Genomic DNA, 12,612 nt, shown 5'->3' with positions numbered 1-12,612 from the left:
ACTCACTTTAACGGACCGATGTAACGACAGCGTTTAAGAGCGGGTTCGGTTTAAAATTCTTCTTCGTCTTGTTTTTGTGGCGGTTGGAAAACAACTTTATGGCGCTTTACCGCCACCAACTGGTCTGGAGTCTGCTTCTTCTTCTTCGTTTTTTATTACGGCGGTTAGCGAAGTTTGAATTACCGCCACCAACTGGTCTGGAGTCCGTTTCTTCTTCTTCGTTTATTATTACGGCGGTTAACAAAGTTTGAATTACCGCCACCAACTGGTCTGGAGTCTGCTTCTTCTTCTTCGTTTATTATTACGGCGGTTAACAAAGTTTGAATTACCGCCACCAACTGGTCTGGAGTCTGTTTCTTCTTCTTCGTTTATTATTACGGCGGTTAGCAAAGTTTGAATTACCGCCACCAACTGGTCTGGAGTCTGCTTCTTCTTCTTCGTTTTTTATTACGGCGGTTAGCAAAGTTTGAATTACCGCCACCAACTGGTCTGGAGTCTGCTTCTTCTTCTTCGTTTTTTATTACGGCGGTTGGAAAAGTGCGCATTACCACCACCCTCTGAAGTGGAGTGTGGAAATAATAATAATAATAAAGAAAGAAAACTACTCTATGGACCCTTTCAATGGAATTCCATTGCTAGGCAACAGCCTTGGTCCTTGTTAACTTCCTGTCAGCTGATGTAGGCTGATAGGCTCCACTTTAACACATGTTTTGGCTCCGGTCTCCTGGAGCTACTGGGCTGGACTTCTTTTTTGTTGTTGAGACGACGATATGGAGACTCTAGATGGAGCCGTTCTGCTCATTCTACACATTCAACCTTTAAGGTAGAGGGATAATTCCTGGGAGGAAGGCACGGTGGTGCCCTGTGATAGACTGGCGTCCTGTCCAGGGTGGACCCCGCCTCACGCCCGATGTCAGCTGGGATCGGCTCCAGCCCCCCACGACCCCGATAGGGACAAGAGACTGAAGACTCTTTTCTGAATGGAGGGAGTTTTATTCTGTACAGATGGAAAAACCCACGGAGGGAATGTTGTGATTACGGCTGCACAAATAAAATGTATTTGACTTGATTAAGGTTCACTCACTCCACTCCACTTACTGCGCACTTATTATGTGTTTTAGTTCTTTGAGTCCCCATCCACATATGTTTTTAATTATGTAAAAATGATCTGCTATGATTCATACTCTGTGTCAGTTTGTGACACACACACACACACACACACACACACACACACACACACACACACACACACCCCTGAGTGTATTCACTGTGTCACACCTGCACAGGTGAAGCAAACCGAGGCTGTAAACATTCCAGCTGCTAAAGAGAATTCCTGCATTTCTGCATTACACTTGATTGAACCTTTATTGTAAACTGTTTTATGTTTGGCACCAAAGACACAAAGACACAAAGACACAAAGACACAATAGCCGCATTGTGACTTTGACTTTTGACACAAAGAGAGAAAAAGAGTGGGAGAGAACTCAGCGTTGGCTTCCTTCCATCAGCGCGTTCACACGGAAGAGCTCCACCGTTTCCACGAAGGAAGAAACAGAGAGAGAGGGGGGTGTGTGTGCGTGAGTGTGCGTGTGTGCGCGTGTGTGTGTGTGCTTTAAGCTCTGGACAGATGATGCAACAAAAAAACGCTCCTGTGAGAAGAGTTTTAAGAACCCTGTTCGTTCTGCTCTGTCCTCCGCAGATTCCCAAACCTCCTCATAGTCTCGCGCTGACACACGTGGGGCTGCAGCCCAGGGGCCCCGGTGTGCTTTGATCCGCCTCTGGTCTCGGTCAGATTTCACATATTTGACCCAGATTTAATAATAATAAATTAAAAAGGAACCTTATTGGACTAAGGGTGGAATGGCAGTTTAACAACGGTACATACAGTCTGACTTTCATATATATGTGTATGGGTTTATATATGTACATGTATGTGTATATATATTTATATACTGTATATATGTATATATATATTCATATTTAGTTTATAATGAAAATTAAAAAAACTAGATCACAAACACCCTTGTTGATCTGTCGAGCATCTGTTACGATGGAGAAATAATGTAGACAGTTTACGAGTCTTTCAAAAACATTCTGACTTTAATGTCACTTGTAGTTTTTGTACAAATAAACAAAAAAATAACAATAGATTAGTTTTATAAAGCGCTTTTCTCAGCACTCAGAGACGCTTTACAGGAAATACACAAACAACAGACAGGAAACACATAAAAGAACAAAAGAGCAACAGTTTAATAGAAACGGATGGAAGACGGCGGGTTAAAGGAGCCATCTTTGTTTCTGTGTACAGCTTTATTTTAACTTTACATGATACATGATGTGCAGCACAGACATATAATAAACTATTGGCTTTAAAAAGGGGGAAAGGGTTTCATCAAATCCCAGTGCAGCACACGTGTGACCTCTCTGTTGGGTGAATCAGAGCTGATCAGGTTTGGGTAACAGCTGTTTATTTGTTCTGCGTATATAACAAAGGATAATGGCGGCGTTCAATCATCTGCCGTGGACAAACGGCGCATGCTCTGTTTGGAAAGACGGTGAATGTTACTTTTAGCTAGCGACACTGGAGGGAAATCACTAACAACAAAACACTTAGAAAAGACCAGTTGACTTAATAAAAACGTGACAAACTTAATGCAAAGTCACTTCTATCCGACCAAATACAGTCAGCTTAGCGTTTGAGTACTTAAGAAATAAGTTAACATTGTTTTTGTCCACAGACGTTCTCAGACACGTTACCTCAATGTAATCCTCCGTTGCTTTGAGGATTACCCATAATCCTTTGCTACTACGGCAGGTTTTAGAACTGTAGATGGGGGTGTTGTCCCATTTAGTGGGATTTATTTACTATGAACCTTTTTAACTATGTTACACACGTACAGTGTCAGAAGGAAATACTCCTCCGTCTCCTCGTCAGTTTGGTTCCCGGTCGAGCGGAGAAGCGAGTCTTTTTATCAGAGACAGGCGCGACGACGAGCTCTGGGGTCGGACTGACCTCGCTCACCGACCCCGAGCTCCTCAGTATGGTTGATGTGCTCGACACGGACGACCTGTCGCTCCTCTGCGCGTGTGCATTTAATCCGGGGATGTCGATTTCGATCTCTGCCATTGAATCGGTGTTTAGACTGGAGATGATTCTCCATCGTCTCAGAATCCTCTCCAGCGTTTCCGTCTTCGAGCCCCAGAGTGCTTGGTGGCATTTGGGGAAAAAGTGGCAGAAGATGATCCCGTAGCTGGACACTAGAATGGCTGAAGCCTGCACGGGGGTCCGCTTTTCATTGTTGGTGATGTAGACTGGGATAAAACACACCCACACGAACAGGTACATCAACATGCTGAAGATGATGTAGCCTGTTTCACTGAACTCCTGTGGAACCTTCCTGCCTTTGATGGCCAGGATGAAGCCGGCCAATGCCAGCAGAGCTATGTAGCTCAACATGACGCCGAACCCTATAAACGTGCTCCCTTCGCGACACTGCATTAGTTTAATCATGCTCTGTGGAGACGGGGGTGTGTCGTCGACATCAGGAGAGTCAAAGATCAGCCAGAGAAGACAGATGACGCCCTGGAGCGCAGTTATGACGCCGACGATCACAGGCGGCCGGTAAAGCTTGTGCAGCCGCCGGTTTGTCAGCTGACCGAAGGGACGGAAGGCCAGGAAGGTGCGATAGGCCTTGACCAGGATGCAGGACACGCACAGGGTGAAGCCCATGGCGTACATGACTTGGCGGGCCCGGCAGAAATGGATGCTGGGCTTGCCCATGAAGAACATGACACTTGCAAAGCTCACTGACAAACCGGCCATCATCACACAGGACAGCCTCACCTCAGCTCTCTTCATCGGGGGGGAATCTCTGTACACAAGGAAGATGATGAAAAGAACCAACAAGAGCAGGACGCCGAAGACCGCGGCGGCCATCATGGTGATGGGGTGAGGATCGCTCCACTGCAGGAAGGACTCCGATCTCCGCTTGCACCCGGCGCTGCCCCTGAGAGCCCAGTATCCAACGGGGCACTTTTTGCAATTATTCAGATCTGTTAGAGAAGAAGGAGATGTGCGTTAGAATGTACCGTAATTTCCGGACTATAAGCCGCTACTTTTTTCCCTCGTTCTGGTCCCTGAGGCTTATACAATGGTGCGGCTTTTCTACGGCTTACGGTAACCAGGGGCGCGCACTACCGAGGATGCGCGAGACCGAGGCAGACATCTGGCGCCAGGTAACGAGAGCAAAACAAAGAGTAGGAGAGCTTCAGCGACAGTTTGCGCGAAGGAAGTGTTCATGCAAACACCCTCAACATGGAAAACAAACGGAGAAGTGCATATGATGCTGCTTTTAAGTTAAAGGCAATCGATCTGGCTGTCAAAGAAGGAAGTAGAGCTGCTGCACGTACCCTTGACATCAATGAATGGCTGGTTATTTTGATAACGTAAACGGCCGCGGGACTGCACTTTTACTGCCGTGTTACAGGCGAGCACTTTGTATTACTTTGCACCGTTGTATTATTTGTACTCTGCACGAATGCTGTTCGCCATGTCAAAGATGTGAAAGTTTGATTGAATGATTGAAAGATTTATTGTTAATAAATGGGACGCTTTGCGTTCCCAAACAGTCATCTCTGTCCCGACAATCCCCTCCGTGGTAGCAGGAACCCCTATATACTACGGTAATTACACATCAAAACGCCTGCGGTTTATAGTCGGGTGCGGCTTTTATATGGAGCAATCTGTATTTTACCCTAAATTTAGCTGTTGCGGCTTATAGTCAGGTGCGCTTTATAGTCCGGAAATTACGGTACTTTAAAAAGAGAATTCATGTGTGTGTGTGTGTGTGGGTGTGTGTGGGTGTGTGTGGGTGTGTGTGTGTGTGTGTGTGTGTGTGTCTGGCATACCCCAGTCATCTGAATAGGTCCCCTCCACACACAGGGTGCAGGTGTAGCAGCAGGACACATTTAAGATCTTCTTGACGGAGCCGGGGGTGCAGGGCACTGAGCACCGAGACTGAGGGTTCTGAGAGAGCACAACAGAAGAGAACAAGAGTGACTGATCCGTGTGCGGAGACACGGCCCGTGCATGTTCACGCTCGCCCTGTTCCACCAAACCTTCAGGGAAAAGCCTCTGAAACATACGAGGGTTTGTGTTGACGGTCAAAGTTAAAACACTGAACTGTAAAATAGAAATGTTCCAGCAGCTGCAGCCTCCCTGAGTCCCAAAGACTTTCTCTTAAATCTCATGTGTGCCGTCGTTGTTTAAATGAAGAACAAGGGTTGTTTTATCATATGATGAACTCTTTGGACCAGAGTAGGATCTGTGCAGGCCAGACTCCCATTGTTCTTCATAAGGACATCTGTGGTGCCCAGACGATTACTCAAAGGTACAGTATATATCAGGTCAAACAGCCCGTGCAATGTGTCGTCTCATCACCCTCCTGAGTCCGTCCTGATCTCTGAGCTCCGTTGTGTTTCACTCTCAGATCAGTCTGGTGACGTTTGAGCAGTTTGAACCAATCAGCGTTGGTTTCTTTGGTGGATTTAAGTGAAACAGAAGAGACTGTTGAGTGTAAACAACATGGAGGCTTCCACGGATGAGATGAGCAGCTATGGAGCGAGCCGCTCACTAACTCTTTGTTCTCTGGATCCTTCTGTTGAATATGGACCGGGCTCCTGAAATTGGGCCTTTGGCTCCTAGAGGACACTTTAGCACACGTTTATGCTCCTAGAGTTCACTTTAACACACGTTTATGCTCCTAGAGGACACTTTAGCACACACGTTTATGCTCCTAGAGGACACTTTAGCACACGTTTATGCTCCTAGAGGACACTTTAACACACGTTTATGCTCCTAGAGGACACTTGAGCACACGATTATGCTCCTAGAGGACACTTTAGCACACGTTTATGCTCCTAGAGTACACTTTAGCACACGTTTATGCTCCTAGAGGACACTTTAACACACGTTTAGGCTCCTAGAGGACACTTTAACACACGTTTAGGCTCCTAGAGGACACTTTAGCACACGTTTATGAGGACACTTTAACACACGTTTATGCTCCTAGAGGACACTTTAACACACGTTTAGGCTCCTAGAGGACACTTTAGCACACGTTTATGCTCCTAGAGGACACTTTAACACACGTTTATGCTCCTAGAGGACACTTTAACACACGTTTATGCTCCTAGAGGATACTTTAACACACGTTTATGCTCCTAGAGGACACTTTAACACAAGTTTTGGCTCCTAGAGGACACTTTAACACACGTTTATGCTCCTAGAGGATACTTTAACACACGTTTATGCTCCTAGAGGACACTTTAACACACGTTTTGGCTCCTATTTTCGTGGCAGATTGAAGTGAAACAGAAGAGACTGTTGAGTGTAAACAACATGGAAGCTTCCACGGATGAGATGAGCAGCTATGGAGCAAGCCGCTCACTAACTCTTTGTTCCCTCTATGTCGCTGCTGTTTTGTAATAATTGTAACAGGAAAGGTGACGCCCTGAATGCACCATAGATGCTCTGTGTCTTCTGTGCATCTTTGTAGTCCAGGCCCAAGGAAACATCGTGAACTGTGGCACCGTCCCCTCTCAGAGGCATTTATGACAAGTGATAAAAGTAGTTACTGTATGTGGAGAATCAAGAAAATCAAGTTCGCCCCGGCCCGTTTCACACCTTCACAACAATGTGACAAATTGCTGTTGGACTTTCCCTTTCTGACAGATGTGACGACGGACCAGTAGTTTAAAGTATTCGATGACCACCTGATCTGTTCCCTGGTCTCAGGTTCTGTCTAAGGACACAGAGACGGTGACGACACTGACTGTTGCAGCAATCGAACCTGCGAGCTCTGACGTGCCCACGTACCAAAATAAACTGTTCAAAGATGCAGTGGAAACTCTCCAGTGGAAACTCTCAGGTACTAAGCTGTGAATGAACTGTCACTGTGTTGAGTTATGTGGCATTCTGTGTGGTGCTTCTAGTGATTTAAGGCTTTTTTCCATCACGGTCAAAAGTCTCCGCTCGTAAAGTGTGTCTTTACGAGCGGAGACACACTTTAGTGCCTTTTTTTAAAGATGATTTGTTTGGGCTTTGTTTTTGCCTTATATAGATTTAAAGATAGATACAGGTATAAAGAAAAGGAGGAGATGCATGAAGCTCCATGTCCCCAACCCCATCTCCATCCGCTCCGTTAGTCAGCAGCTCTACACACCTGCTCCACCCTGTGGTGAGGCTGTTTGTCTCTTTTATTTAAATATATATATAATATGAAATAATGTCAATATCACTCATCTCTTCATCTAGACTGTTATTTTGTTGCAGGAGCATCATCCGTCTATTGCTGCGTTCATTTGTAACTGGACGTCAGAGTTTCACTGTTGTAAAATCTGAAGAAAACATGACAAACAATATAAACAGACATCAGGACTGCCATGTATGATCACGCTCGTACTCGTACACGTGCAGGGAGTGTACCTATGTTCCCCTGGTCCTCTGTTCCCCGCTTTGTCTGTGACTGGGGAACATCCCGCGTTTCCTAGAAAGGCTCCCATGTTCCCCGGTCTGTTATTTTTTCCTCAATCAGTGAAAAATCACCCGGCAAATATGTAGATGTAGACCCTAACATGAGCCCCTAACCCTGACCCTGACTGTAACCCCAAACCCTAACACTACCCCCTGACCCTAACACTACCCCCTGACCCTAACACTACCCCCTGACCCTAACACTACCCCCTGACCCTGACCCTGACTGTAACCCCTGACCCTAACACGAGCACCTGACCCTGACTGTAACCCCTGACCCTAACACGAGCACCTGACCCTGACTGTAACCCCTGACCCTAAAACTACCCCCTGACCCTAACACGAGCACCTGACCCTGACCCTGACTGTAACCCCTGACCCTAAAACTACCCCCTGACCCTAACACGAGCACCTGACCCTGACTGTAACCCCTGACCCTAACCAGGACTGTAACCCCTGACCCTAACACTACCCCCTGACCCTAACACGAGCACCTGACCCTGACTGTAACCCCTGACCCTAACCATGACAGTAACCCCTGACCCTAACACTACCCCCTGACCCTAACACGAGCACCTGACCCTGACCCTGACTGTAACCCCTGACCCTAACACTACCCCCTGACCCTGACCCTGACTGTAACCCCTAACCCTAACACTACCCCCTGACCCTGACCCTGACTGTAACCCCTAACCCTAACTCTACCCCCTGATCCTGACTGTAACCCCTGACACAATGCTGAATGAAATCAGCGACCGCGACAAACAAGACATTTTTCAGGGGTGCCGCTGAACATCAGCAGAGAAATCAAGAAGGGTAATTGAGCCAAAGAGGGGAGACAGCTGTCGTGGCTCTGCTGCCTGTGTGTGGATGCTGCCAGTACGGCGGTGTCTTACCGTGGCGTTGCCCGTTGAAAGCCAGATGACGTTTTTCAGATCAACTTCTATTTCTTCATCGAGGACATGGTACTTCCCGATCTTTTGTAACCTCCTGTGGGGTCCGTCCTTCACCCACATGATCAGATCATAAAAATTGACAGAATCACCGTTTTGGTCGAAGAAGAATTTGTGGTCGTCGTAAACGAAACTCACTTTCTTCAGTTCTGCGAGAAGCTGCAACGCAAAAGGGTAGAACGTCAATTAAAATGGTTCATTAACAGAGAATGGTCACTGTGGCTGTTATTATTGGGATGGAAAAGAAACATTCATTCCTAGATGATAAGGAAGCGAAACTTTTCAAAGAGACGTTGTTTCCATCTGTGGATCATATGAATCCTCACCTTCCATGGTGGGAAGTTCATTTCCCCCAGGCATGAAGAGCTGTTACACTTGAGGAGTCGTCTGAGAGCGTGTGCGACGGCCCGCACAGCTACTTTGTCGAGGAAGCTTTCACTTGTATCCATAGCCCTTACGAGAAAGTCGTCGTTTTGCTCCTGGGGGTCCTTGGGGTCCTGGCTATCGCATGCATCCGCAGACTTCATTTCCAGGTGATCGTGCGTGGGGCAATGGGGCGGAGGCTTTTCTGAGAAACACTCTGGGGTGCAGTTGAACCGGAGACTCTTGTATTCTTCAATGAAGCGGTTGTATCCTCCTGGTGTTGCCGTCAGATTCTGGAGGTATTTTTCAAACGATTCATTCTTCCCTGACGCGAACGCGATGCCCAGGATGTCCCCGACCTCGTTGATGCCGCTCATCTGGGCGGTGAACCTGCTCCTGGACCAGGCATCACTGGCGATCCATGTCCTCTTCGTGTTTGTCCTGATCATTTCCTTGAAAAGGACGTCCACCAGCTCGGCCCGGAGGATTAGCAGCACCACCTCGGCTTTGGAGGAGCGGATCTGCTGAGCGACTTCCTTAATACGCTGCATCATGTGTGAGTGGTCGAGGTAATGGGGCAGCACCTGCTGGTAGGCCAAGCACACCCGGTTTGCCTCAGCGTCCTCCAGGAAGCTCTGGAAAGCTGCTTTGCCGTACTCGTCGTCACCGTACACGACCCCGACCCAGTTCCAGCCGTAGTGATGCATCATTTTGGCCACTGCTTTGGTCTGATGCTTATCACTGGGGATGGTGCGCATGAAGACTGGGTAGCGCAGTTTATCACTGAGCTCTGGAGCAGACGACGTGCTGCTGAGCTGATGATGAAATAAAAGAATTCAATAAAGATTTGAAACAGGCACAAATCAAATTTAGTAAACGTGTGATTTACACTTGTTATTGCATCCAAAGGTCACTCTGCTGCCATTGTTTGTGCTAATCTACGATAATCTCTGTCTTGTACCTGAAGACATAGACTTGGAAATGCATCCAACACCAAGAAGCCAAACGTATTTAAACAAATGCAGCTCAAACACTAAACCCTTCAAAACCAATGCAGCATTAAATGTCTTATGAAGGCTGAATGAGTGATCAGACTGTTCGTGACCTACCAGAGGGACCATGTACACATTCAGGAGTCTGGCCACAGCGACGGACACCTCCGAGTACAGAGCTCCTAGAATGATCTTGACCCGGGGCCTGAAGTCTGTGTAGTCGCACTTCACATTCAGAGACCCGTTGACAGCGAGCATGAACCCCACGTTTTGCAGCGCCTTGCTAGCAGAGGTGCACGTGTCACACATCAGGTATCCGAGACGCACTCCTGGGAGGAAGCCAGCAGCGTTTATCTGCTCGATTTCGTGGATCACAGCCAAGGATCTCAAAAACGACTCCAGGTAGAAACTGAAAATGGACAGAAAACACATGCAGTGATCTGTGCAACAAAGCAGGCTGAGGGCGCACTCACACGGCGCCCAGATGAGCCGTGCCCCCCTCCCTCCTCCATGCGGCCCAGACCGACCTGCACTCACGTTGCCTGAAATGATCCGGGCCTTGGCTCGATCGCTTCTTGCTTCTACGTCATCGCCCCTCGGAGATTTAGTTTTGTCTGACTGCTTTTGAACGTTTCATCTGTGCAGATCTGCAGTAAACACTTCACCTCTGCATCAAACCACCGCAAACCGTTCAGCCGCATCAAGATCAACAGACATCAAGACCGCCATCTATGATCATGCTCGTACACGTACACATACACGTACAGCGATGGTTCCTATGTTCCCTGCTTTGTAAGGTACCGGGGAACATCCTGCATTTCCCAGAAAGTCTCTTATGTCCCCGGTCTGTTATTTTTCCTCAATCAGTGCAAAACTCCTCGGCAAATATGTCGATGTAGACCCTAACACGAGCCCCTGACCCTGACTGTAACCACTGACCCTGACTGTAACCCCTGACCCTGACTGTAACCCCTGAACCTAACACGAGCCCCTGACCCTAACACGAGCCCCTGACCTTAACACGAGCCCCTGACCCTAACACGAGCCCCTGATCCTGACACGAGCCCCTGACCCTGACCCTGACCCTGACTGTAACCCCTGACCCTAACACGAGCCCCTGACCCTGACTGTAACCCCTGACCCTGACACGAGCCCCTGATCCTGACACGAGCCCCTGACCCTGACCCTGACTGTAACCCCTGACCCTAACACGAGCCCCTGACCCTGACTGTAACCCCTGACCCTGACTGTAACCCCTGACCCTGACTGTAACCCCTGAACCTAACACGAGCCCCTGACCCTAACACGAGCCCCTGACCTTAACACGAGCCCCTGACCCTAACACGAGCCCCTGATCCTGACACGAGCCCCTGACCCTGACCCTGACCCTGACTGTAACCCCTGACCCTAACACGAGCCCCTGACCCTGACTGTAACCCCTGACCCTGACACGAGCCCCTGATCCTGACACGAGCCCCTGACCCTGACCCTGACTGTAACCCCTGACCCTAACACGAGCCCCTGACCCTGACTGTAACCCCTGACCCTGACACGAGCCCCTGATCCTGACACGAGCCCCTGACCCTGACCCTGACTGTAACCCCTGACCCTGACTGTAACCCCTGACCCTAACACGAGCCCCTGTCCGTAACTAATAATGTAAATAAGTTACTTTATAACCAGGTAAATAACTTTATAACCAGGTAAATAACTTTATAACCAGGTAAAATAGGTTTAACAACACAGTAACTAAAAACACTTCTTTCTGACATGCAGGACATATGAGTGACCTCTAATTCACCAACTCCATCCGTTCTCATACTCACTCTGAGCAGGCGTAGTTCTCCGGTCTGATCCGTTGATGCAGACCCTGGACTTTACGGTGACACGGTAACATTACACCTATCAGGACGTCCCCGGGCGCCTGGGCCCCGCAGGTGGACTGAGGCTCACACTCGGCCCCAGGAGCCGGGATGCTGCTCAGGGTCATCAGGGCCGAGAGGAAGCTGCACAGCAGGCGGCACATCTGCATCTCGGGCGGCGCAGGTGCAAAACAACACTTTTGCGATGGGAGAGAACTCTTTTCTCTCACATGAAATTTGGGAGGAGACACAGTGTGTGTGTGTGTGTGTGGGCAAAAAACCTGTTTTCATGCAGGACTAAAAAGAATGTGTCACGCAGACGCTTCCTGGTGAAACAGTGAATAGTAGAAGACTGTAATTTGTGGTCGGACCAGATTTGGTCATGCAAAAAATCTGCCAGGACAAGACGTCGCTCCACTTTCTGCCTTTTTAATCAAATGATGTTGTTTCTTTATATTAATGTTCTTCGATTGACTAAAGAACACTGTTGTCTCACTTGTTAAACAGGTCGTGTTGGGTTATTCCATCTTTGATTCAGGTTGGTTGAATGTTTAGTCTGCATCCACTCATGCATTTCCCACATCTGTTGATCCTGTTAGTGTGTCGAAGGTGGACGCAGTTCATGTTGTGTTTATTAGAAGTAACATAAATATAAAATCTGTTAAACCCATTAAAAACATTTATAAACTAAAGACACGCCGACTAATATCTCATCTCATCTTCAGCCTCTGATCCTGGATCAGGTCTCGGGGGCAGCAGCTCCAGCAGGGGACCCCAAACTTCCCTTTCCCGGGCCACATTAACCAGCTCTAACTGGGGGATCCTGAGGCGTTCCCAGGCCAGTGTGGAGATCTAATCTCTCCACCTGGTCCTGGGTCTTCCCCGAGGCCTCCTCCCAGCTGGACGTG

The 12,612-nt window shown here is 48.2% G+C and overlaps 1 protein-coding gene across 1 annotated transcript; it reads right to left on the bottom strand.

Annotated features, from left to right (window-relative positions):
- Window positions 1-2,857: 2,857 nt before the first annotated feature.
- On the bottom strand, window positions 2,858-11,874 carry olfcb1 (olfactory receptor C family, b1; the record flags this gene model as incomplete). Its single annotated transcript, XM_083933943.1, has 6 exons — window positions 2,858-4,053; window positions 4,909-5,026; window positions 8,431-8,646; window positions 8,814-9,665; window positions 9,960-10,251; window positions 11,669-11,874. The coding sequence occupies 6 exons, from the start codon at window positions 11,872-11,874 to the stop codon at window positions 2,903-2,905; spliced, it is 2,835 nt and encodes a 944-aa protein (XP_083790069.1). The 3' UTR covers window positions 2,858-2,902.
- Between the last annotated feature and the right edge of the window lie 738 nt (window positions 11,875-12,612).

Source organism: Echiichthys vipera, assembly GCF_963691815.1.
Source record: "Echiichthys vipera genome assembly, chromosome: 19".
NCBI lineage: Eukaryota > Metazoa > Chordata > Actinopteri > Perciformes > Trachinidae > Echiichthys > Echiichthys vipera.
The sequence above is the reverse complement of the archived record's forward strand: the minus strand, read 5'-3'. Positions and strand labels throughout refer to the sequence as shown.